The sequence below is a fragment of the Lipophrys pholis genome, assembly GCF_963383615.2.
Source record: "Lipophrys pholis genome assembly, chromosome: 13".
Taxonomy (NCBI): domain Eukaryota; kingdom Metazoa; phylum Chordata; class Actinopteri; order Blenniiformes; family Blenniidae; genus Lipophrys; species Lipophrys pholis.
Window position 1 is genome coordinate 9,564,476 of NC_137632.1, and position 22,633 is coordinate 9,587,108.

Here is a 22,633-nt window from a genome sequence, read left to right on the forward strand (position 1 = left end):
ATACATTTATACAAGTGAAGTGCGATGCACGTGAAACACCTTTAATAATTATTAACTTTGCCTCCATGCATCTGTGCTTGTGTTTGTTTCTGTGTGTGCAGCAGGTACATGTGATGTAGCTGCGGTTGGGTTGAACAGGAAATCAGAATGGCAAATAATTCCGCACAGATAGGTTGACAGCCCCCCCCCCCCCCCCATGACCCAGAAGAGGAGACGTCAGTCTCTGAGGCATCAGCCTTTGAAAGTCACAGTCAGGTAACCTGTCGGCTCATCATGGGAAACTGCACGTCAGTGTAAGTAATCGCATTCAGAAACAAAGTAGTCATTCATAAGATATTTATGATATAACGTGTTCATTCATATGTTGCTTATACAATTTAAAAGAAAAGTATTTTTCAGACAAGCATGGTCACACAGGAACTAGATCTACAAGAAACTAGTTCAAACTATAAGATAAGTAGAATTAAGTTGCGTTCTTTTCTTCTGTAAGCAGCTCTGAACTTCTTTCATGTTAAAAGCAGACTCAGTTTCAGCCTGTTATACAGTTTTTTTAACCCGGTAGACACTGACAAAGAATTCAGTTGTGAGCTGATGCTTCCTGTTGCAGCACACGCTGTCGTCCGTGAAGCTGTCAAGGAAATACCGACAGACTAGAAAAAAACAAAAAACTTTCAAAAATTATTTGATAGTCTTTAACTTGTTCAGAATTTGCTGTGGTGTCACAAGACTGTAGTCGATGTTCGAGAAATTAAATGTGGGGCAAAAATAAATGAGTAACACCAGATACGGTAACTACTATAAAGCCCGGTTCTGCATTAGGATCAGACCTGAAGCTCATATACCGACCCTCTTAATGAACGGACATTATGACATTATAGAGACTTGTTTAGTCTTAGAAATAAAGCCATCCAACTGTGTTTATGTTAAGATGTTTAAATTCTATCTTCCTTGTTTACAGGCTGAAGATGAAAAGACAAGGTAAAAAAAAAAAAACATCATTAATTACGAGTATTCAGTATTTTTACATTTCATTAATATTACCATTATTCTTTCAGGCGACCCTGCAGTGGATGATAGACACAAAAAGGTAGACGTCCACACAGCAGCACCGAGTCTGTTTGTGTTGTGTTTCATCTTTACACTCATCAGCAGTTTTCCTACCTCTATAAAAGCGTAGTCTGACCTTTGATTTGCATGCTGGATGAACAGATGCTTAGTTTTTATAGACAATAAGCACAATGTCCGCTGGTTGCAGAGGAGATGAATAAACCACATTGAGGACAAGTGCGTCATTTTGTGCTTTTTATCCCCCGACAGCCAAATGAGGATGTGACTTATGCCACCATCAACCACGACAATTTCCAAAGACCGCAGAGAGCGAGGGCCGAGTCTTTCGGCGACTGTGACTACACCCTGGTTAAAGTCCCGGCGCCAAAGCATCGACAGCCAAAGTCCTCAGCCAGAGACGAGTGTGACGATGATTATGTTCTTATGAGCTGAACAAGAACGAGAAGAAAACACTCATTTGACAAGACAACTACGCAACGTCAACAACGAGAGGAAATGTCTGTGGTCTTGTGGCAGCAGGCGAAGCATTGCTGGAAAGTTGATTTGTCGACAGCAAATCAAGATCAGGACTGTTTTTACCTCCCTTCAACTCTTTCCACGTTTGAGAAAACCTGAAAGATACAATAAATAGTATCAGGATTGATGATAAAGTCAATGTAACGCCAAATAAAGGGGAATTTAGAGACAAAAGAAGTTATAATATCATCTCTAAGACAAAAAAATATGGTTTGTGTTACTGGGCTGTGTTGCTGGTATGTTTACTGCACTCAGCAACGTCTCCCAGCTTTAGTTTAGTCTCGCAATAAAAGTTTACACCACAAGCTGTTGTATTGAGCCAAAAGAAGCAGCTGGATGAACAGTTAATACAGACTGTTAAACCGAAACTGCATTTCTTACTTGGTAAACAACATAGTCTAAATTAAGGATATTAAAGAGTTCAGTCATGCCAATGAGAAGACGTCTAACCTGGACGCCTGCCCTGTCTGATCTGCGGCAGGAAATCTGCAACATGGAGCGGCATTTTATCAAAGCAACGTCTCCTAGGACTTACCAATTCACTTCATCAATCATTGAAGAAACTGCGGCCGAGGTGCTGCCCGTTGTTTCGCTGTCTGGGACGCTTTAAGGCCCCCGGGTCGTCACCAGACCGCTTGGCTCCCAAACATCTTAATGACCTTCACCTAGATACCCGCTTCAACTGGGACACTCTACTAGAAGTGATGAGTTTCACTGCGGGGCAGTTGTGCCACGGACCACTTGGAAAACTTTCAAGTTACAATTTCTTGAGACGCCTCCTCCCTGGACCAATGACAACATGCATGTTAATGGATGTGTGTCTGCAGGTTTCTGTTCGCACCCTCGCCGAGCTCGCACGGCACAGCTGCCTGTCTGCTTCCATTAATGAAGTCGCCGGGTTTACCAAGGAGCACTTCTAAAACTGGGCCCAAAAAAAACTGACCCGTTAATCACTCAGGATTTGTTGCTTCGTAAAATGTCTGAGCAGCATTGCATCGTTCACCAACAAGCTATTTGTGCAAAATGTCCTGGATTTGTTCAGGTCACAACACCTTGAGGGATCTGTCTTTTGAAAAAGTGAACCAGCTGAACCAGCAGTTGTAAGGTGGGGACAAAAGACTGTGGGACAAATTTAGCGTTGTAAAGTCACTTAAGGCAAAACTCTCATTTGTCTAAAGATTTCATTCGAGTTTCTAAAGTACATGAAACTCAAGCTTGGGCAGGGAGGTTTCAGACAGATCCTGAGATTTTGGGAAGACATTTACGGACAACACTTTAATGGATGTGGACATTAATGACAGACTGAACTTTTCCATGTTGATCCTGTGGAGATGATGGTCCTAAACTTCCAAAGCGATACCCTGCTAAAACCACCAGCACCAATCACAACACTGTGGTAGTTTCATCAAATTCACCAGGTAGCTAAAAAAAATAAATAAATGGTTTTATTGTTTGGTCAACATTTTTGCGTGAATTTGCCTTTTTTGTCATTGGATCCCAGTTCAGATGTGATAGCGTGAGCCCTGACGCTGAATACAGTTCTCTGGTTGAATCCATTCAGTTCGGCCTTTCTCACTTCAACACGATGAGTTGATGGTAGATTTATTTGCTGGAAAAGCTGTTAAGATTCTCACTGATGCTTTTTGAGCGCATGCATGAATTTAGACAAGGGTCAAATCATTTGGAAATACAGATTTCGAATGCAGATAAGTCATTTCGTATATTTCTATAGGTTTTCTACAAGGTTTGTTGGACAGTCCAGACAAATACGAAGATCTCTAAAATGTCAGGAGGTCTTATTGTGAGAGTGTGTGTGAGTGTCTGTCTCTCTTTGTTTGCCCTGTGATGTACTGACGACCCGTCCAAAGTGTTTCCCTGTGTTCACAGCTGGGCTTGGCTTCAGCGCCTCACAGTAATTGTTTGAATAAAGCGATATAAAAGACACTGGATTTGCACTCTATGATTGAAATATTGAAAATAATTGAAGATTTCTAGGAATTTATGTTTTAGATTTTCTTTAATATACAGCATTGTACATTTCATAGTTCTTCTCATACCCGGCGTTTTGGAAGACAACATGCAGTTATTTGTTATATTAAGAAAGTATTTATAATATGCAGCTTGATCATTATACAGATTGGCCATGTCAATAATTGTTACTAAACATACAAAAGCTCTATTTTCATTGTGGAAGGTTGGTCACAGTTGATTAAAGTTGATTAAACAATGGGTCAAGCTCGGGGTTATTATACGGCGCTGTAGTCTATGTGATAAACAGCTTGATGCCATGTGCCCAATGGACCAAATCTGGACCACTGAATCTACCAAACCTGTGAAGAAAAACAAAAAACAACTGGTGCCAAATGACTCAACACCACCACTCAATGTGCAACAGAGGCATGACTTCCTCAAAGGGGGTGGACATGTTTTATTTAGATAATTTTTTTTTTTACTGAGGAAACTCGCTCTGACAGAAATCATTTCTGCACCACAATTCTGGTAGTAACGCCACTGAACTGTAAAGACGTACAGCTTGCATCTGATTAAACATGAGCATGAATTATTATTATTTCATTGCAAGCTACGACATGCAATAGAAAAGGCCTAAATGAATAAAATGTAAATGAGTTTTACATAGGGCTTTTCTTTGAGATGACTGAGATTAACTCCATATCAATAAAACACAGAGCATAGTGTGTCTTGGTCTTGAATTGAGTTGCAGGTTTAGCACAAATTTGTTATTTTTTTTTTATATTTGTTGTAGCATTTAAAACTCATATATTGTTTCACCTTTATGGACTGAATTGGCTTCTTCCTGTTTCAATATTTTCAGGATATTTTTCCGAATTTCACTGAATAACAAGCTTTTGCATTGTTTGCACAAATGATCACGATGCTGATGAGTCTTTCAGGAAGTCACATTTTCAGAGCCTGGTGTTTGTACTGAACAATATATTTAGCCCAGTCACCAAGTTTTGTAGTTTCACACATGATTTGTCAGAAAAGGTATCGACACATTTCTACATTTGTCTTTTTGCTTTTTTTAGCAGCACTGCGCTCAGTTTATCCACCACACATGATCCAAATATACTTTTCTAACATGCATTTATGACCTGTTGAATGCATATAATTTGTTACTTTAAACAAAAATCGTAAACTTATTCTACGCATTGTTGAATCTTACGACAAAACTATACATTTGAATGAATTGATGTTAAATGGATGGAGAAGCAACATTGTTTAATAATGATTTTTTTTTAAGAAAAATGTATATTTGCATTTACCAATGACATCTCTGCATATATTTAAAAACTGTACGATTTATGAGGTGAAAACATTGCTGATTACTGGGGTGTAGAAATGATGTTGATGTGTTCAGAGTCCACACGAGTCAGGCCATGACAGAAATATATTTGTGAGGCCGACTTAACTTCCTATTTCTTGCTGCAGGCGGCCACAATAACCCATGAGTGCATTAATCACAAAGTTCATCCACTGTGTCTCAGCACAAATACAGAGGCAGGCTCTTCATCGGACCTTTAGGTATAAATTTATCCTAAAACACATGACAGACCCAACAGCGGTGCTTCTTTTGGAAGATGCTATCCTATTTGAAATTGCCTGGGAGGGTGCTAATGGAAGTTGGAGGCATGTTCACGGTCATCCAGACCAAAGTCCATCTGACTGCAAGGGAATTTGAGGGAAAACTATTCCCTGATAGGCTCCTATGATGAAAACATCATGCATGTGCAGGTGGCGCTGGTCGAGCTTGCCCTACGTTGAGAAGGGCATAAACTTTACTTTAGCCACTGGTTTATTGAAGGCTTGTACCCGAGAGCGGCGCCTCAGTAGGAAATGGTGGAAAACACTGAAAAGTTTTCCATTTACAAAAATGCAAATGTGTGTGTCATTCCAAAAATAGAACATATTTTATTATTGCTTATAGGTCACGAGATGAAAATGAGATATTTGATATTGAAGACATTGGATAAACTGCATTGAATCAAAATGTACCACACGCAGTGACGCTGGTGAGTCAAACAAGTGAGTTTAGAGTTAATTGCGTGAGGAGTTCTGCTTTAGTCTGGTCGCCATAGGGGAGATCTCATTTCACTAATTTCGATGACTAAAGTCGAGGGAGGAGTAACTTTTTAATACGTGTAAACAAATTATATATTAGTTTTCCGTGTCACAAATCATTCATGTAGATCTTGATTTGTTCTTTTCAGACATGTTGACTCATTGCGGTCGTGCAATACTTTATGATCAGTGCATCAAGAACCACAGGGCAAATGTACTCCTGTTTCCTGTTTCTGTTTCTTGAGAAATGTTTTTATATTCATCGTGAAAGCAGCCCACAACCCTCATTCATAGTATGAGGGTTAATGTCTAATAAAACTGGCAGAAAGCAGTGAATTTCACTCTAGGTTCCTGTATATTCATGAACCAGCTGTTAAAGAAGTGAAAAACATTGTATTTTCAATAGTTTTTTATTGTATAAACATCTAATAACACAGATTGAACCACATTAATCACAAAAAGTAGTTCTTTTTGGTTGAATGATGATCTCATTGTTAAAAGCTTTTTAGATCTACTGTAATAAGAAAGAAAAAAAAAACTTCTTGTGCTCATTGATTAAAGTCTTTATTTATATATATATACACTATCTAAACTTGCTTATTTAATTATTTGAGACAATCTCTTGTACACATACAGTAGAGTAAAATCACTTTCAATATCATATATTTTAATTAAATGAGTAATAGTTTAACTCACCATTCTTTGTTTTTATCCTGATTTTATAAAATGAAAATAAAAATAAATAAAAACATCTAGGAAAAGGAATCCCCTGAACTTCAGGATTGTCCTGCGAGTAAGTCTTGCGTGGGATCCCAGCTCCACACTCTTAAAACCTATTTTAAATTGTAAAAGGTTTTTGTCACATCATGAGACAGTTGCGTGAAAATCCTTACAAGTGTCTTGTGCGTTTATTAAGACAAAATCCCTGAAATGTGTTAAACTTCACATGTAATCTACATATACATTTAATGATATACAATTACAGATCAAAATCGGATAATAAAACTTTCACATCCGCCGTCGACGCTTCACACAAGATTGCATTTTTCCGATTTTTGCATTTGATTGCACACCGTACCATTTATTAATGTTTTCCATGAGAGTGACGCAGAGTGTAGTGAGCATCAGGTATAACCCCTGTTCCATCAGGTAGACAGAGACTTTATGTGAAACACTTCTCTCACCGAGCGGAAGTCTTTCATCTCGTTTTAATTTCTCTACTGCTTCACAGGTTTCACAGCCTCCAGCTTGTTCACATAGAAACTACTGTGCACACATGTAGGAGTGTGTGTGTCTGTGTGTGTCAGTGTGTGGGGGGGTGTGTGTGTGCGTAGCCTGAGCTGTACTTCAAGTGCACAGATCTGCAGATGAGTTGTAGATGGAGTTAACACGTTGAACGTAGCTGGCATATGGCTCCACTTCCTCCACGTACTCTGCCTGAAAGAAACAAACACAGGCGCCATGAAAAAATTAAACAAGAGATTTCAAAGTGATTTGAATTTTTTATTTTTTTTGTACATTTTTCAAATGTTGAAGAAGAAATACGTACTCGTGGAAGCTTAGACGAGGAGATGTCCGGCTGTCGGCATCGCCTGACACAAATCGGACAGAAAATGTCAGCACAGAACAGTTTCCAAATGATAATCCTATTAAACATTCATGGAATTAAAACAAACTCACCTCCACGTCATTAGTTTCTTCAGTGCAAAAGATACAGATCCCACCAAAACTACAATTACCACCGCCACCACAATAAATACGTACAGCCAAGGAAAATCATCTGCGGTGAGAGAGAGACATGTTAGCAATTTCATAGACATAATAAAGATTATCATATAAAAGTCTTGCCCTCTGACCTTTTTTCAGTACTACAATCTTGACCTGATCCCAGGACGGGTGGCTGACGGCACAGCTCAGGTTTGTCGTGTCGGCGTCTTCAGGAAGCTCCAGTTGACTCTCAACAGTCACGAATCCATCCGACTGTGGCAGCACTTTGTACAGCCGTACGTTTCCTGCGTGACTCCAGCTGATGTTGGCAGCAGGATTTCCCCTTTCGGCTTTGCACACTGCTACCATCTTGTTGTTCTTGGGCTCTAACCAGACGCGAATCTGAGGAGGAACTGGGACAGGGAAGATAAGAGAGGACAAATATGACTTGATGTCCAGTTATTTGCTTCAGTGGAGCACAGAAAACTGTGTGAATTAAGACTTTGGTATATAAGTAAAGGCACAGAATGGAGTAAATACATGTAACAATAGTACTGGTTCTGAATTGTAATAAAGTTGTAATAAAGTAAGATGTGAAGAGTTTAACCATATGGATGGAAAATGCTTTTACCCTTTATAGGACACTAATTGAAATATTTGGAAATGGATAATGTCAACATAAAAATGTTAGAAAACAAGTCAAGACTTACATTGTTTGTGTTAAAACCTTTTTTCTTTTTATGTTTATGACTTTCAGCCTCTAAAACTGCAACTACGTGTGATTTATATGCAATAAAAATCAGTCGGAAAAGAGTAAAACCGATTAATTAAGAGTAATCCTGTTGTAATTAACAACATTGACTTAAGAACAAATGCTGAATTAAATTTTTTTGGCTCTTGTGGCCAACTTCTGTGAGCTGGTGATGCATTTACTTTCCTGTATTACTGTAAAATATTAACAGTTACTATTACACTAAATTCCTGTTTAATAAGAGTGGATCACTTAATCCCGAACCGACTCATCCTTCCTGATCTTTTTATTTTCGGCATTAACTGTCTGGTATCCACATTAGCTGCTCTGCATGATGGTAGTGGATCTCATGCGCTCTGTCACTGCTTCGTCTTCACTCGTTCATAAATATGTTTCTTTCAAAAAGTGTGAAACTTTCAAACATCTTCCGCCGACTCACTTTGGTAACTGACCCACAGAGTGCCTGCAATGCGGCGAATTAGTTGTAACTAAGCTTATTTTGTCATCTCACCCATGATTGTGAGGTTGATGATGTGATCTTCTTTCCCTCCGACATAAACAACCTCACACTTGTAGATCCCCACATCCTCCGTGGAGAAGTTTGGGATGTTCAGGTACGACTGAGAGCTGGATATATTCTGCAGCGACTTCCCGTCTTTGCATTTGTCCACGATTTGAGCTTCATCTATGGATATCGAGCACTCCCTGTTTTTCAACTTTACACGCCAGATAACATAAATAGTCTTATTCCACGTGCTTTTGCTGCATGTCAGGTTGACCTGACTCCCAAGATTGAACGTTAAATTTCTGCGACCTGTTGAATGGAAAAAGCAGAATTGCATTACTATCGGCGCACAAAAAGCACTTTGAAATGTGGGTGATGGGGATGTAGTTCCGTCCCAAATGTCATCACTGTTTAAGCAGACAACACTTTTCAACAGCATAAATGTGACAAATAAAAAAAATCTTTATGTCTAAAATCTACATCGTATGAAGCAAATTGTAAATGACATATTGCAAAGGGAAGGATTTCAGGCATCAAAGTGATAAAAAGGGTAAAACATTTTCTTATAAGCAAATAAAAGCTGTAGTTTTATGCTCACGAATTTTGTCTGAAAACCCAATTTTTTGTTGAAAATAACAGGTATTTACGCATAGAACACCACGGGAGTATTACAGAATGAAATAATAGCTTATTTGCTAAGTAAATAAAAAAAAACCCTGATTCTCAATTCATAGTATGTAAAAATGGGTTCAAGTTCAATTATAGTACATAGTATACGCACAACTTCCATGACATTTAAGGCAACAGGAAAGAAACATGGTGAGAGGAGTTTACCAAAGGAAGTGGAGTTCATAGGGGTGCTTTCATTAGTTCCTGAGAAACACAGACGGGGATATATGAAAGGAAAGTTAGTAAAAGAATAAGCAAGTTAGCAACTCTTGATTTTCTTTTTTTTTAAGACAGTAGTATAGGTCAGCGGTGATTCAGCGGATTGATTTGTGAGCTTGTAAAGGTTAAGTAGTGATGTGAATAAAAAGGTCTGATAGATCAACATGCTGCAAGGTGAAAAAACAATGAACAAACAAATAAACCAAACTGTCATTTCATCCTTTATTGAGCAAGGGGGCCATACTTATGCATTTATTTTTGTTATAAACTGACAAACAATGAAAAGAAAAAAAAACTAATTAACTAGACCTTTTTTCCAGTGAATGCACCAGTTTGATGAATTTGCATTAAAAAATATATATAAAAATGAGAATAATTGCTATTACATCAGCAATGTAGAACAGCACTACTCAATAATGTATAGGTGATAGTTAAATGGTGCAACATGTGTACATCTTTTTGATTTATAACATTTTGCAAGATATTTGATTGTACAACTCGCATGCAATTGAATACATTCTTTATACACACATCTTCAATTATTGAAATATCCTTCAGCGACAGTTTACTTATCTATTTATTTTTATTTGCATTTATTTCACCGTGTACATTAGAGGGGATTAAAGTAGCTCAGCTTACCAACAGATTGTGAATACTTCACAATCAAATGTGAAAAGTGAAAAATCTGACCTAACTCATAGATTTCCATCGTTTACATTTTCCACCATGCTTGAATTAGAAATTCTTCCAAATGGAAAAGATGTATCAGAAGATCCTGTCGTCACATCTTTGACACTGCTGAGTCCTACTGTCCCAAATACATAAAACTGATTTTAAAGTCAGAAGTCTGGAATTTTTTTTTAAAGTTACCAGATACAGTCTGTAAAAATTATTAAAACCTTACTTGTCAATAAGAGAATAACTTACCAATAATTTAACAAAACTGCAACAAAATTATAGAGTGCAGGTCAATATGTTCATCAGTGAATAAATATGTCACACAATATCTGTTTTTGATCTGCAAAGTGTACAAAAACTGCACAAAATGCCATTTTGCTTCCAAAAAAGGCAGTCCTCTTATGTATCACTACATTACAGCTATCACAATTTTAAATGATGGAAATAGTCACTTCAATAATTTAATACGTTATTATAATTATTATTATTATTACTATTACTATTACTATTACTATTACTATTATTATTATTATTATTATTATTATTATTATTATTATTATTATTATTATTAGTAGTAGTAGTAGTAGTAGTAGCAGTAGTAGTAGTAGTATTATAACAAATGCTGCCAGTAATTTAACAATACATGACTGCAACTGTATTTTTGAGAAATGTTTTTGTATAATTTAACTATTGAATATGGATATTATGGTTATATTATAAGTTATTATATTATTGAATTTAGTACATTTTAAAATAGCTAAATGGAACAATACTACTGATCATTATTCCATAATTAGTTGTTATATGGCTGATTTTTTTTTTTTTAATTTCTTTCTTTTTTTATATATATCACTGACAAGAATATGATTGATATGAAGATCAGAGTTATAATCTTATATGATACCTATATTTTTGGTAAATAATGTGGCGCCACATGAGATGCCTGAGCAAACGTTGTTTATTTGCTTGAGTGTAGCCCTAACATACGCACACGCACACATACATACTGTACATGAGGTGGGAGGTTTAAACCACAGCTGTCTGAGACATAAAGAGAGACACCTCAAGCCAGAGACCCCCGGCATCACATTCTCTGACATCAAACCATGATTTCCATTCTCTACATGTAAGCTCATTGCTCATTCAGAAAATGTGAGGAAACCCTCTCAGACGCCTCGCACTTCTGCTCTGGGACACTTGTGTCACCACCTTCTCTATGTTTCCCTTGATTTTTTTCCCACAGGCATGCTCTTTAAATATCACACACCAACCAAACCTTTACTTTTTTTTTTTTACCAGGTTTACCAAAAGCACACAACACACAAAAATAAGGTGTTAAAAGTTGTTGGTGGAGGAATTGAACTGGTTAAAATGAGTTGCCATAAAGGTTTGTGCGACAATCAGACATCCCATCACATTAGATCTCATGAGAGCAGGTGTTCAAACCTGGATCCAGGCTCCACGCTTCAGAAAAACAGATCAGCAGGACCCAAATCCACATCATGCCTCTCATCTTCACTCGTCTTCTGAAAACCTGCAGCGGCGGCTCCTCTCACATCATCAACGACACCGGTCCAACGCACCACCGAACTGAGACGTCTCCCTCTGTACTGTCATGTTATTCACTCCTCCTCGTGTTCTTTTACTTTCTGCAGCTTCCTGCACTCTGAGATGACTTATAAACTTCTGATCCTCCTCGCCCCTCCTGGGGAAAATATAAATAGGACGTATGACAAACAAATCCCTCCCTTCTTCTTTCCCTTCCCCGTCTCCAAAACTGCTTTCCACTCAGACGCCGTCTCAGGGTGACATCTTCCTCTGCACAATAACGGTTTCCTCTCACGTGGCGCACATGATTGCCTGCTTTCAACACAGCCAGTGTGAAAACACACGAAAGAGGTTTACATAAACCACAACATGAAAAAACCTCATTACATCCTAAAAGCGCCCCAGTCACACAGTCTCATAAACAACTCATGTGTTTTAAGGTAAAGTTGTTTAGAGTCAAGAAATGAATGAATGAATAAAGGGACAGATTTCATAACAATTTACATCTTCACACCTCTCTGATGCAACGTAACAAAACAACAGCATTATCTTTCATGTCGTGTCATGATTCACTATTCAGGAGACAGTTTAAGTCTAGAAAAGCCTGAATAATAATAACAACAATAATAATAATAATAATAATAATAATAATAATAATAATAATAATAATAATTGAATTGAATTGAATTGAATTGAATTGAATTGAATTGAATTGAATTGAATTGAATTGAGTTGAATTGAATTAAATTGAATTAAAACAGGGTAAAATGGTGACCTTATTGGAAGGTATTATCTTAACTTCCATTATTACATTATCATTAATTATTAATTATTATTAAGACTAATCTTGCGTACCTTGCCACTGACCACTGACAGTGGTTTGTTCCTGTCAGGCCGTCAATTCTGTTTGCCAAAATGTAGATCAAACAGACATAATATTTTGTTCTTACCGTTACTGCTACTGTCTTATAACAATAAATAAATAAATGTGTACATGCGTGTGTTGTCTGCATTTCCTTTTTGCAGTCAATGTTTTACTCCTCAGAGATAATAAAGTTCAGTTTTCCCCGATGACAATATGCTGGAACCTGTTTTCTTCGACACTGTTGGCAACAATGCCGACATGCTGGGAATTTTGTCCTTTGTAAAAAAAAAATTGTTAAATCAGTTTTTATATGAGAATGAGTAATTGTTATGTATATAATAACTCATTTCTAATATTCCTGTTATGATGCTGACTAATATTCTAATCATTTCTAAATGCTGATAATGTCTTTGTGTTGTTTCTGTGCTTTACAATGTCGGTTTATATGGAAAGCACTTCGAGGTTTCACCCTGCTCGAACCGCACCGCAAAAACAGAACTTACACGGCCTTGTATTAGGCTGCAAAACATTGAGGCAAACGTCATGCGATTGTTATGCTGAGAGTGGAACTGATACATTTCCAAGATAAGTTCATTCGAATGTTTTGTCGGTTCAACTGCCATCTTATATCTGCAAACGGAAAAGCAGCTTGCAGTCGGAGCGACTCACAATGCGGAGCTGTTATTTACGTGGGTGAAGGCGTTATTACTGTGGCCGTCTTCTCATCGCAGACGCTGAAATAACTGACAACAACACCATGAGGTGGTAACTTGGTTAGTACTTGCAAGCAACGCGTGGGTTCCGTGGTTCACAGGCTCCTCTTGCAATAACTCACGAAGCAGCCCAAATGCATTCAGATTAGGCGGATCAAAAATTAAAACATCAGCTTTTCTTCTTCTTCTTCTTCTTCTTCTTCTTCTTCTTCTTCTTCTTCTTCTTCTTCTTCTTCTTCTTCTTCTTCTTCTTCTTCTTCTTCTTCTTCTTCTTCTTTTTGGGTTGCTCTCAGTTTGCAAGTGGCACGGAAAGAAACAAACTGTCCAAACTAACAAACCACAAACAGGACATTTCAAAATTTGCGAAAACCACCGCGTCCAGTTTTCTAGGTCATTACCTAGAATCTTTTTTTTCCAAGCTTAAATGGCATGTGTTGACCCGTCGGGCCTCTGCAGCGTGGACACCGGTGGATTCATGCAGAATTAACGGTACGCAGTATGTGTGTCGCGATGTGGACAAATGCGCACAACTTCAAGTGAGTGAAAATGAGTGTAATAAATGGAATGTAGTTAGATATGTTTTTTGTTTTAGAAATAGAGAATTAGACAAAAAAAGTTTTTTTGCAACAATGGTCCGTGGCCTTCAAAAGTGATTCCAATCCTGAAAGGAAAAAAAAATAAATGTTCAGAACTCTGACAAAAAAGTCAGAATAAAGCATTTTTAAGGCAATTGGCTATTTTTTGAAGGTGTCTCTGTTAAATATAAATAGGTTCAGCAGCATGCTATAATTGAGCTCAAGCCTGTGTTGTGCATAAAAGGAAAATCATATTTTAAAATGCTTTAATATGGCCCTTATGTAGGACTGAAAGTCCAGGTCTGTGGAAATGTGTTCCTATTTTGTGTCATTTATTCTTGTTTCATTGTACAGGTGATCATCATGCACTCATTGAGAAGAGCTTTTCAAACAAAGGTTACTTTGTTACTGGTTACGCTACTGGTTTAGAAGCTGGTCTACAGTTAGGTGTGAAATGAACGATAAACACATGGTTTATGGGCAAAAGTGGCATGACTACTTTTTAATTATACATCTTCTCAGTTACCACTGTCTTTTTTTTGCTCATCCAGGTGGAACGGTGAGCTTCATTTTTTAACATATGTCACAGAAGCAGCACCAGAATGCAGAACGAGGCGAACAAGGAGCCCCATTAGGGGGATTCCCTACATGTTAGCAATGATGGACCAAACATCCGCCGTCTCTAAGATGCCATGTTTTTATTCACTACACAACAAGCAGGGTGGGGCGTTTTTGGAATCATATCGGATTGTGTCTTTATAAAGGGGTTTGATTGTATTTTCACTGATTTGGACTTATGTCAGCCCTTCTCTTGGGCCCCCTTACAGCATGAGGCCTCTTGCAACTGCCTACCCTGTTGCATCACTTCTGTATATAGTGCATCAAAAGATCAACAGCATGCAGTAATTAATAAATATCCCCCTGATGTACTGTCCTCTCAGCACGCAGACATTTTAAATAATATTCATGAATAACTTGCAATAATAACATGCAGTATGCGGTGCGAAGAGATACTGGTGGCACACGGCAACTTCCTATTTGCTTCCCTTTTGAAACGGGCACAGTCATTGTCTAGTTACATCTAACCACAGTGACCTAAAAGCCTGATGAGGTTTTAATATAAGAGCTTCTGAAAGCAGGAAGTAATTGGTGAAGTCAAATGGGTATAAAGTAAAGGTCAGAGGCTGTCACAATGTTCAATTTAATCCTTAAAACAAACTTTGGGAAGCTGTGCCTCTCTAAAATGACCTGACCATCGCTACACAGTTGGTTAGCACTCTCACCTATGAACAATTCTTCTATGGGCAAGTAAGCCTGTCTGTTTCTTTTCTTTCTTTCTTTTTTATTTTTTTTGCGGGGGGGGGGGGGGGGGGGGGGGGGGCACCCACACTCCTAAAAACTTGTGTTTTAGGCTAATTGTTTACTCTAAATTGCCTGTATATGTGAAAGAGTGGCTCTATGGCCCTGTCCGCATGAGCCAAAACTATGTTTTTGTCATCGTTAAGGCCAGGTTTACATGACAACGTTTCACGTGACAACACCTAATCAGTTAAAAAAAAAGAAAAAGGAGTGTGTTTACACTGCAGCAGCGGACACACTGATAACGATGTAGTTAGTATGCCGGGCCACGTCATGGCCACCGTGAAAGAATGTTTCTATTTTGGGAGCCTGCATCAAAACTTTGAGGATACAGTGGATCCGCACACCGGTGTCGTGTGAACGGATCTCCCAAAAGTGAAGAAAATTTTGCAGATACACTCGTATTTGGGGCCTAAGTTTCCCATCCAGTCCACAGGGGAAACGTCTGTGTCCATGCAACGTCACATAAACTACTCAAAAGGATGTAGTGCACATGCCAGGCCTATAGGTGGCACTGTGACACTGCCACAGAAAAACACCAAAAACGGAGATGAAGACAGAGCAGGCAAAAAGGAAGGATTGAAAAAATATAACATCTCGTCCTAATAAACCAAATAGTATCAGCAGCTTCTGCAGCTCTATCTGGAGCATGTAGTCCACCACTGTTGTTTTAAAGTGAGTTAGTGGAGAGGGCCGTGGTGTTATCGAGGCGAGAGGCAGGGTGATGACATCATTTTCAGAAAATGTGCATCTTGCCCATATATAGCTGAGGAAGCATTTTCAGATTTCTCCACTCTGGAACCTTATATCAAAAAAAAAATCTGTTTTCGGGCTCCTAAAACGCTGCACCGTGGGGATGATCGCCTTATGTCTGCTGTGTGATGGAAAGGAGACCTTCACCCATAACTGGGATTGGCTCTTGGGCTCCGCTACACTGAACTGAATATAAGCAGGATATAGAAGATGGATGGATGGAAATTAAAGACACATTTTTAACTGCACGATTTGTATATATTCTCTACAAAATATACCTATGCTTCGAGAAGACATAATCGTTTAAGTCAAACAGTGCACAACTATTATTTTTTTTTTTTCTCCGAGATGTGGACCACAGCAGGAGGATTCAACATTCACAAAACTCTTACCCCTACTTGTAATTACACGGTGGTGAACACAGGAGGGCAGCATTGCCTCTCAAATCTTTGACATTTCCCAAACCCATAGTTTATTTATTCCCTGCAGAGCTCATCAGGGACCTGTGTGAGGTTTATGTGAGAAATGCCTGCACTTGCCAGTTGTTGATGCAGATAAGCACCAGGATCACACTTGACCCTGAGTGCAATGACTTCTCAGTATAGCTGCAGCCTGAAGGAGGGCTAATTGAGCAATCTGTCCTGACTGCTTGTGTGTGTGTGTGTGTGTGTGTGTGTGTGTGTGTGTGTGTGTGTGTGTGTGTGTGTGTGTGTGTGTGTGTGTGTGTGTGTGTGTGTGTGTGTGTGTGTGTGTGTGTGTGTGTGTGTGTGTGTGTGTGTGTGTGTGTGTGTGCGTTGGCGCCACTGGCTGTTTTGACCTGCTCTGGCCTGGCAGTGTGTTCGGTTAATGGTGCCTGACCTGTCACACACAGTTTGTAAAAGCGTTCAGACCCGAAATGACAGCGAAGTGTTACTCAGAGCAGAACGGGGGGGAAGTGGTTTCAATAAGGGATTCAAGAAAAAAAAAAAGAAAATGACTTAAGTAAATAATATAATAATCTTCAAGTCTGCTCAAGAACAATTTGAAACCCGATTTTCATGAGATTGTATTGTGTAAAATGATTTTACAACAGTTTGCTATGATTTGCAGAATTAGAAAAACTTTTATTTCATAACAGAACATATTAGATGCTGTAATGTATACAATTTTAGTAATATTACATCAAAATAATTGACTAATTTCACAGCAGAATCAAATCTAAAAAGGAAAATAAAATGTTGAAGAACGAAATTGTACTTATCAAAAAAAAAAAACAACAACATCCAAGGGAACAATTTTCAACCAATTACATTAATAAACTATGTTAATGATTTTTATTTTGGTACTTTTAAACAGGTTTTTCTGTATTGGTGTATCTTTTAATTGTTTACTTGGTGATATTACCTTGGCCAGATTTTTCCTGTAAAGTTAAAAAAAAAAAAATCAAAAAATCACTGAAGTGATAATTAAAAGAGCACTTTAGAGAGGCGGAGTCAATCCGTTCCTCGAAGTGTAACTTTGACGAACAATTTCAAAGCAGCGTTTCACTTGTGAGGATTTTAGGAGGTACTAGATTAAAAGCAGATTATTTTTGCTAATGCTTATGATACTTTTTGTTAGACAGGGATGTTGCTTATATGACAATCTTAAGATCTATAGAATAACATTTCTGCTTTACACTTCTCATCATAACATCAACATCACAAGTTTTGCTTTACCACCATGCACTGTGCACAAATACAAGTACGGGTACAAAATAAATGTAAGAACTTTTATAGATATCTATAGTATGTTTACCCCATTCCGAGGAACTTCAAACTGTAAACATATGCATGCTTGTAGAAACTTTCAAAAGTCACAATTGAAATTCTTAGAGTAGAAATATTTAATTTCCTCAAACTTAAAAGAATAGGTGCTGTAAACCACTGCATGGGCCCAGGACCAGAAAACACTCTATGGACTGAATACCTAACACGCACCGTTCACTCTGAGCAAGCTTTTAATAAACTGAGGCGTCGGCCTTGTGGTCAGATGAGTTCAAGTTTTAAATTCCCTTTGGAGTCTGTGCTCTGTGGACTAAAGTGGAGAGGGAGAGTTTGAAAGTGGGAGGAAGCAGCATCAGTCTCTGTTGTGTGAGCAGCATACACAACTAGACAAAAACAGCAATGCTTTTTTAGGACAATATCCGCACGGAGATCAAATCACTCAGGGAGAATCTCCATCCACTACAGAAAAACGTCACAGAGGAAGAGTGCAGATGTGGAACTGATCTGCAGGCAGTCAAGACTTTAACTTGTAAGAGTCACTTCAGCAAAACGCTTTTTTTTTGTTTGTTTGTTTTTTAATTCTTTTAATCTTATCTGAGAAATTTTGTTTTTATAAACCTAACCAAACAACAACTGATAGTGCTAAATATTTATTATTGTTGCTGTTGAGGCTTGCAAGACATTAGGTCACACTATATACATTGTGGTATTATGTGTATTGCTATAATGATATGATTTGTGATCAATACAAACACCTTTTTCTGATGCCTGTGCTTGTGACTTTTGTCGTGTGGCCAACAGGTGTGGAATAAATCCATTCAGTTTGTTAGTCGCATGAATTTATTAAAAAAAAAAAGAAAAAAAAAAGACAAAGGTCCAGTACCGCCTATACTTCATAGTCCTCATCATCTACATGCTATGTTACCGATACCAGCCCACCGAGAAAACTGAGAAGTGAAGCCGGCTGGAATTCAACGTCTCTAAATAAAAGCACCACAGCAGAGAGGACATTCTTTAAAGTGAACATGGTTTATATAAAGAAATAGAAAAATAAATTGTGCCCGTGAAAAAGAAGGTATAGTACGCAGGTGAAAAGAGTAATGCTGTTTTTACTTCAACATGAAAAGTTTTTGTGCAAAAAAACAAAACTGTCCATTCCATTTTGTTGTTTCCTGACAATTTCTAGAAGGACATCAGTGCAGGACACAAGTAGAACATGACACCTACCATGTGTTTTAGTTTATCAGCAGATAGATAACTTGGCAGGGTCCATCCAGTCTGGACAGGACACCAGAGGGACATTCAATCATCTATAGATAGTTGGCAAAATTGCCAAATTGAAATTCTAAGGACTATTTAGGGTCATCAGTGAACTTGTATGCATGTTTTTGGACTATGGGAGGAAGCAGTAGTTTGGAGAGAACATGCAAACTCAAAATATAAAAGCCCCGCCATGAGACAAGGACCGTCCACTGAGCCCTCAATATAGCCATAGTATTGATTATAAATAGAAACATACTAATTAAGTATTTATAACTGTGTGTCAATTAAAGTACATATTTATATTGTTACCATTCCAAAACAAGCATTTGAGAGCAATCTTATCACAATGGATCAGAATCCCTATTTATATCTACTTATTTATATCTACTTTTCTTAAACAAAAGTCGCTGATAGGCTGAGTAATACATCACATACGTGAGTTTTGAGACACAGCAAGGCTGACATAGCGTTAAATTGTGTGTCACAAAGTCAGGCCGACAATGGAAGCCCCCGCTGAGAGGACAGGAGACAGCAAAAGAAAGAAGTGAGGTTCAGTTATCAATGCCGCGGAGCATCAACACAGGCCACAACCGGGGAGGACAGCGGGAGACAGAGGGGGTGAGGACGAGAAAAAAGGACTTTGCCTGAAGTAAAAAAAAATGTTGACGGACAAAGCCTACAATTTGTGGGATCCGAGCATAAAGCAAACAAAGGGCAGCTTTTGTAAGGAATAATGCATGTCAGCCGTGTCCTTATCCCGCCACCGCTTTGAACACTGCTGGGGACGTCCATTGCTCCACTGTGTATGTCGTGTTTCTATATTAAAGCCAGTCACCTCAAAAGAGAAAAGCCTCAACTATTCAACAATTGAATGGTGGGGCTCTCATTATGGCCGATGTGGGCAGGAAAAAGTGGCTTTGGGGGTTTTCAATTCGGCGACTTAGAGCCCTCCTGTTAGCTCGGACGAGCTGCTGTTTATCCCGATGCTTTTCGGGGGGCTAAACATAGTCGACTGTCATTATGGATCTCACTCTCTCCCTCTCTCTCTCTCTCTCTCTCTTTCCCTGTCCTCCTCCTTGCTCACTTTTATTTATTTCTCTCCCAATTTGGTCTTCTAATGACCCGTGTTGTGTTGTTGTTTGAAGTGGGACGATGGCTCTCGGGGGCTCCCACATCCTGTGAGGAAGAGAAGGGGTGGATGGGTTGCGAGAGGGCAAGCACGGGACAAACAATGCAAGCGGACCACCTATATGGATGAAAGCCACGAGTCGACGGAGGGGAATACAAAGCCGGCGAGGCAGCGATGTGGATGCCGTGAACGTCTGTTACAGTGACAGCCCGTCAGTAATCCTTCATAGACCAGCCACCCTCACAAAAGCCATTTTTTTTTTTTTTTTTTAGGCAGAAGCAGGAGGTGCCGGCAGAGCCGCAGGGCCACATGAACAAACTCCATATTAGCTAAATTGCATGCTCAGAGTATGAAGCGATGTAAATATGTATTAGTCAGTGCAGGAGCGGTGGGGGTGCGGCGGGCACCGCATGCAAAGTAAAAGCCGTCTTTGTGTTTCGAGCAGAGCCCTCTGGTGGACCCTCCCTTCAGCTCGGGGCTGCCCGGGCCCAGTGGTGGCGGATCACAGTTAATAACTGTGTGGTGGGCTGTCAGAGGCACTTAGTCTGACGCTGGGCAGGCCGAGCCGGGCCGGGCCCGCAGCACACAGCCACCTCTGCCTCCCGAGGCCGCAGCGAAGCACTTCAGCCATGAAGGAGTCAGTCAGAGAGAGAGAGGGAGGAAGGGAGGGAGACGAGCCGGAGATGTGAATGAGACGAAACAAAGAGCAAAATGACAGAAAAAACATCCACACGGTGTGGATCTGTTTTCGGAGGCTGGCGGGCATGAAGTGGCTAAATAAGCAGAATGAGCTCAGGTGGCTTCCCTCAAGAAGTCGGTGCCAACCTTCAATCACAGTAAATCCAACTAAAACAAAGAGTCCAACTTTTAAAAGTCCCTCTCAAGCTGTAAACCCATTTAGATTTAAAGTATTTAGTCCTTTATGATTGTTTGCTGCACTTGTCTCTCTCTCACTTTAGAAATAAATATAGCATGAAGTCAAAACAACTTTTTCCATAAACTATCATTTATTCATCTGTTATTCAATTCAATTCAACTTTATTTATATAGCACCAAATACAACACAGTCATTTCTAGGTGCTTTTAACAGAGAAAAGAGAAAAACCCAAGGAATGTTATTTATTCTGAAGCATTTTTATGTGATTCTTTTCGAGGACTTTGTGAAGATTGTCATATATTGCTAGTTGGGCGGGGGGAATGTGCATATTTTCAGCTAGTGTAACTAAACTAAGCCTAATGACCGCATATGTCAAAAATACCTGCAAACGAATCACTTCTCCACTTTATGATCAGGTTCAGGACACAAATTCTGCATTTTAACGCCATAAATTCTACTTTACAGTTAATTTGGTCTCTTTTTGACCGTGCAAAAGTGATTTTTTTTTTTTTACTTTTAGTTTCCTGCAACCGTTAAGCCTTGGTGCCATTATGCGGCACTTTGAGGCCACTCTGATAGCAGTGAACAAGTAGCAATCGATATTTCTGCTTGTACAAGGAGCTTTGTACTGTTGCTTGCCTTATCTCAGCAAATCAAAAGAAAAACAAAGCGACGTGGATTGCAGACACAAATGACATAAATACGTGATCAGATTCATCTGTAAATTAAAACAAACAAAAACAAATAAAAAGTAACTGGCAGTAACAGCATTCAAAGGTTTTGCAACTATTCCTGAATACAAGAAATCTGATTGAACGGAAGTAAAACGGAACCATGTGAATCTCAGTACCAATGCACCAAGTGGCCTCTCCTCAGCAGCCTCCTGCAACAGACCGTCTGCCTGTCCGGCGACATCCTGGATGGGAAGAGGTTAAACTAATATTCACATTTCAGTTTGCAACATCACAACCATTTGCGGTTGGTGTAATTGTTTCTCCTCCGGGTCATCCCAATGTAGCGGTGGAGGGGAACTCCATAGTCGTTCTTCTGTCGATTTGTGGGATATCTCATTGATTTAACTTCTCAATGTATTGTTTTGTTTTTGTTCGGGGGGGGGGGGGGGTCTGGCTTTTGATTACTTTACTCAGGGATTTGTTTCTTGGTAAGATGACAACATCTTTTTCACCCGAACAGCAAAACCAAAAAGATAATAAAAGGCTCCACCGATCAGGATACAGCAGGGAGAAAACCCATCACTGCATAAAAAAAGTACCAGATAATTACATCAATAAACATCTTGGAATAAAACCAGGGACAAATAGGATTAGAAACTAAATCTTAATAATTCAGTCTTCAACTGGTGTAATTGAATAATAGAACGCTGTGGCAGTGTTCATCCAGCTATTCAGAGTCAACAAGTCATTTCAAAGGAAATCTTTGAATTGTGGGAGAAAGCCAAAGTATCCCGATAAAAACTACATGGACAGCGGGAAAACATGAAAACTCCCTAAAGGTGTCTGCTCAGTACAAAATATGTGCAACATAAGGTCTCTGCAGCTTGTTCAGTTCATTAATGGAAAACTAAAACGTTTCTACACTTTTATATTTCCACT

General features: G+C 38.9%; 2 protein-coding genes across 3 annotated transcripts; one reads left to right on the plus strand and one right to left on the minus strand.

Annotated features, from left to right (window-relative positions):
* Positions 1–209: 209 nt before the first annotated feature.
* Positions 210–3,813, plus strand: LOC308119323 (uncharacterized protein). The gene is made up of 4 exons (XM_080479266.1): positions 210–293; positions 959–978; positions 1,056–1,087; positions 1,318–3,813. Exons 1-4 carry the CDS (start codon positions 274–276, stop codon positions 1,498–1,500), a joined length of 255 nt encoding a protein of 84 aa, XP_080335392.1. The 5' UTR covers positions 210–273; the 3' UTR covers positions 1,501–3,813.
* Positions 3,814–6,064: 2,251 nt separating this feature from the next.
* On the minus strand, positions 6,065–12,020 carry LOC308118394 (cell surface glycoprotein CD200 receptor 1). 2 transcript variants are annotated; one of them, XM_080477794.1, is made up of 7 exons: positions 11,640–12,020; positions 9,462–9,500; positions 8,634–8,936; positions 7,521–7,784; positions 7,345–7,444; positions 7,214–7,256; positions 6,065–7,101 (listed from the first exon to the last, which is right to left on the minus strand). In XM_080477794.1, exons 1-7 carry the CDS (start codon positions 11,704–11,706, stop codon positions 7,012–7,014), a joined length of 906 nt encoding a protein of 301 aa, XP_080333920.1. In that variant the 5' UTR covers positions 11,707–12,020; the 3' UTR covers positions 6,065–7,011. The 2 variants fall into 2 exon arrangements, with proteins under 2 accessions (XP_080333920.1, XP_080333921.1); XM_080477795.1 differs by lacking the exon at positions 9,462–9,500 and having other exon boundaries at positions 11,640–11,887.
* Positions 12,021–22,633: the final 10,613 nt, after the last annotated feature.

Coding starts and splice junctions, on each gene's coding strand:
- LOC308118394 (XM_080477794.1), bottom strand. CDS start 11,706: ATGAGAGGCATGATGTGGATTTGGGTCCTGCTGATCTGTTTTTCTGAA. Junction 8,937..9,461: donor TATGAACTCCACTTCCTTTG/GTAAACTCCTCT, acceptor TCCATTCAACAG/GTCGCAGAAATTTAACGTTC. Junction 7,445..7,520: donor GATTGTAGTACTGAAAAAAG/GTCAGAGGGCAA, acceptor CTCTCACCGCAG/ATGATTTTCCTTGGCTGTAC.
- LOC308119323 (XM_080479266.1), top strand. CDS start 274: ATGGGAAACTGCACGTCAGT. Junction 979..1,055: donor GCTGAAGATGAAAAGACAAG/GTAAAAAAAAAA, acceptor TTATTCTTTCAG/GCGACCCTGCAGTGGATGAT. Junction 1,088..1,317: donor TGGATGATAGACACAAAAAG/GTAGACGTCCAC, acceptor ATCCCCCGACAG/CCAAATGAGGATGTGACTTA.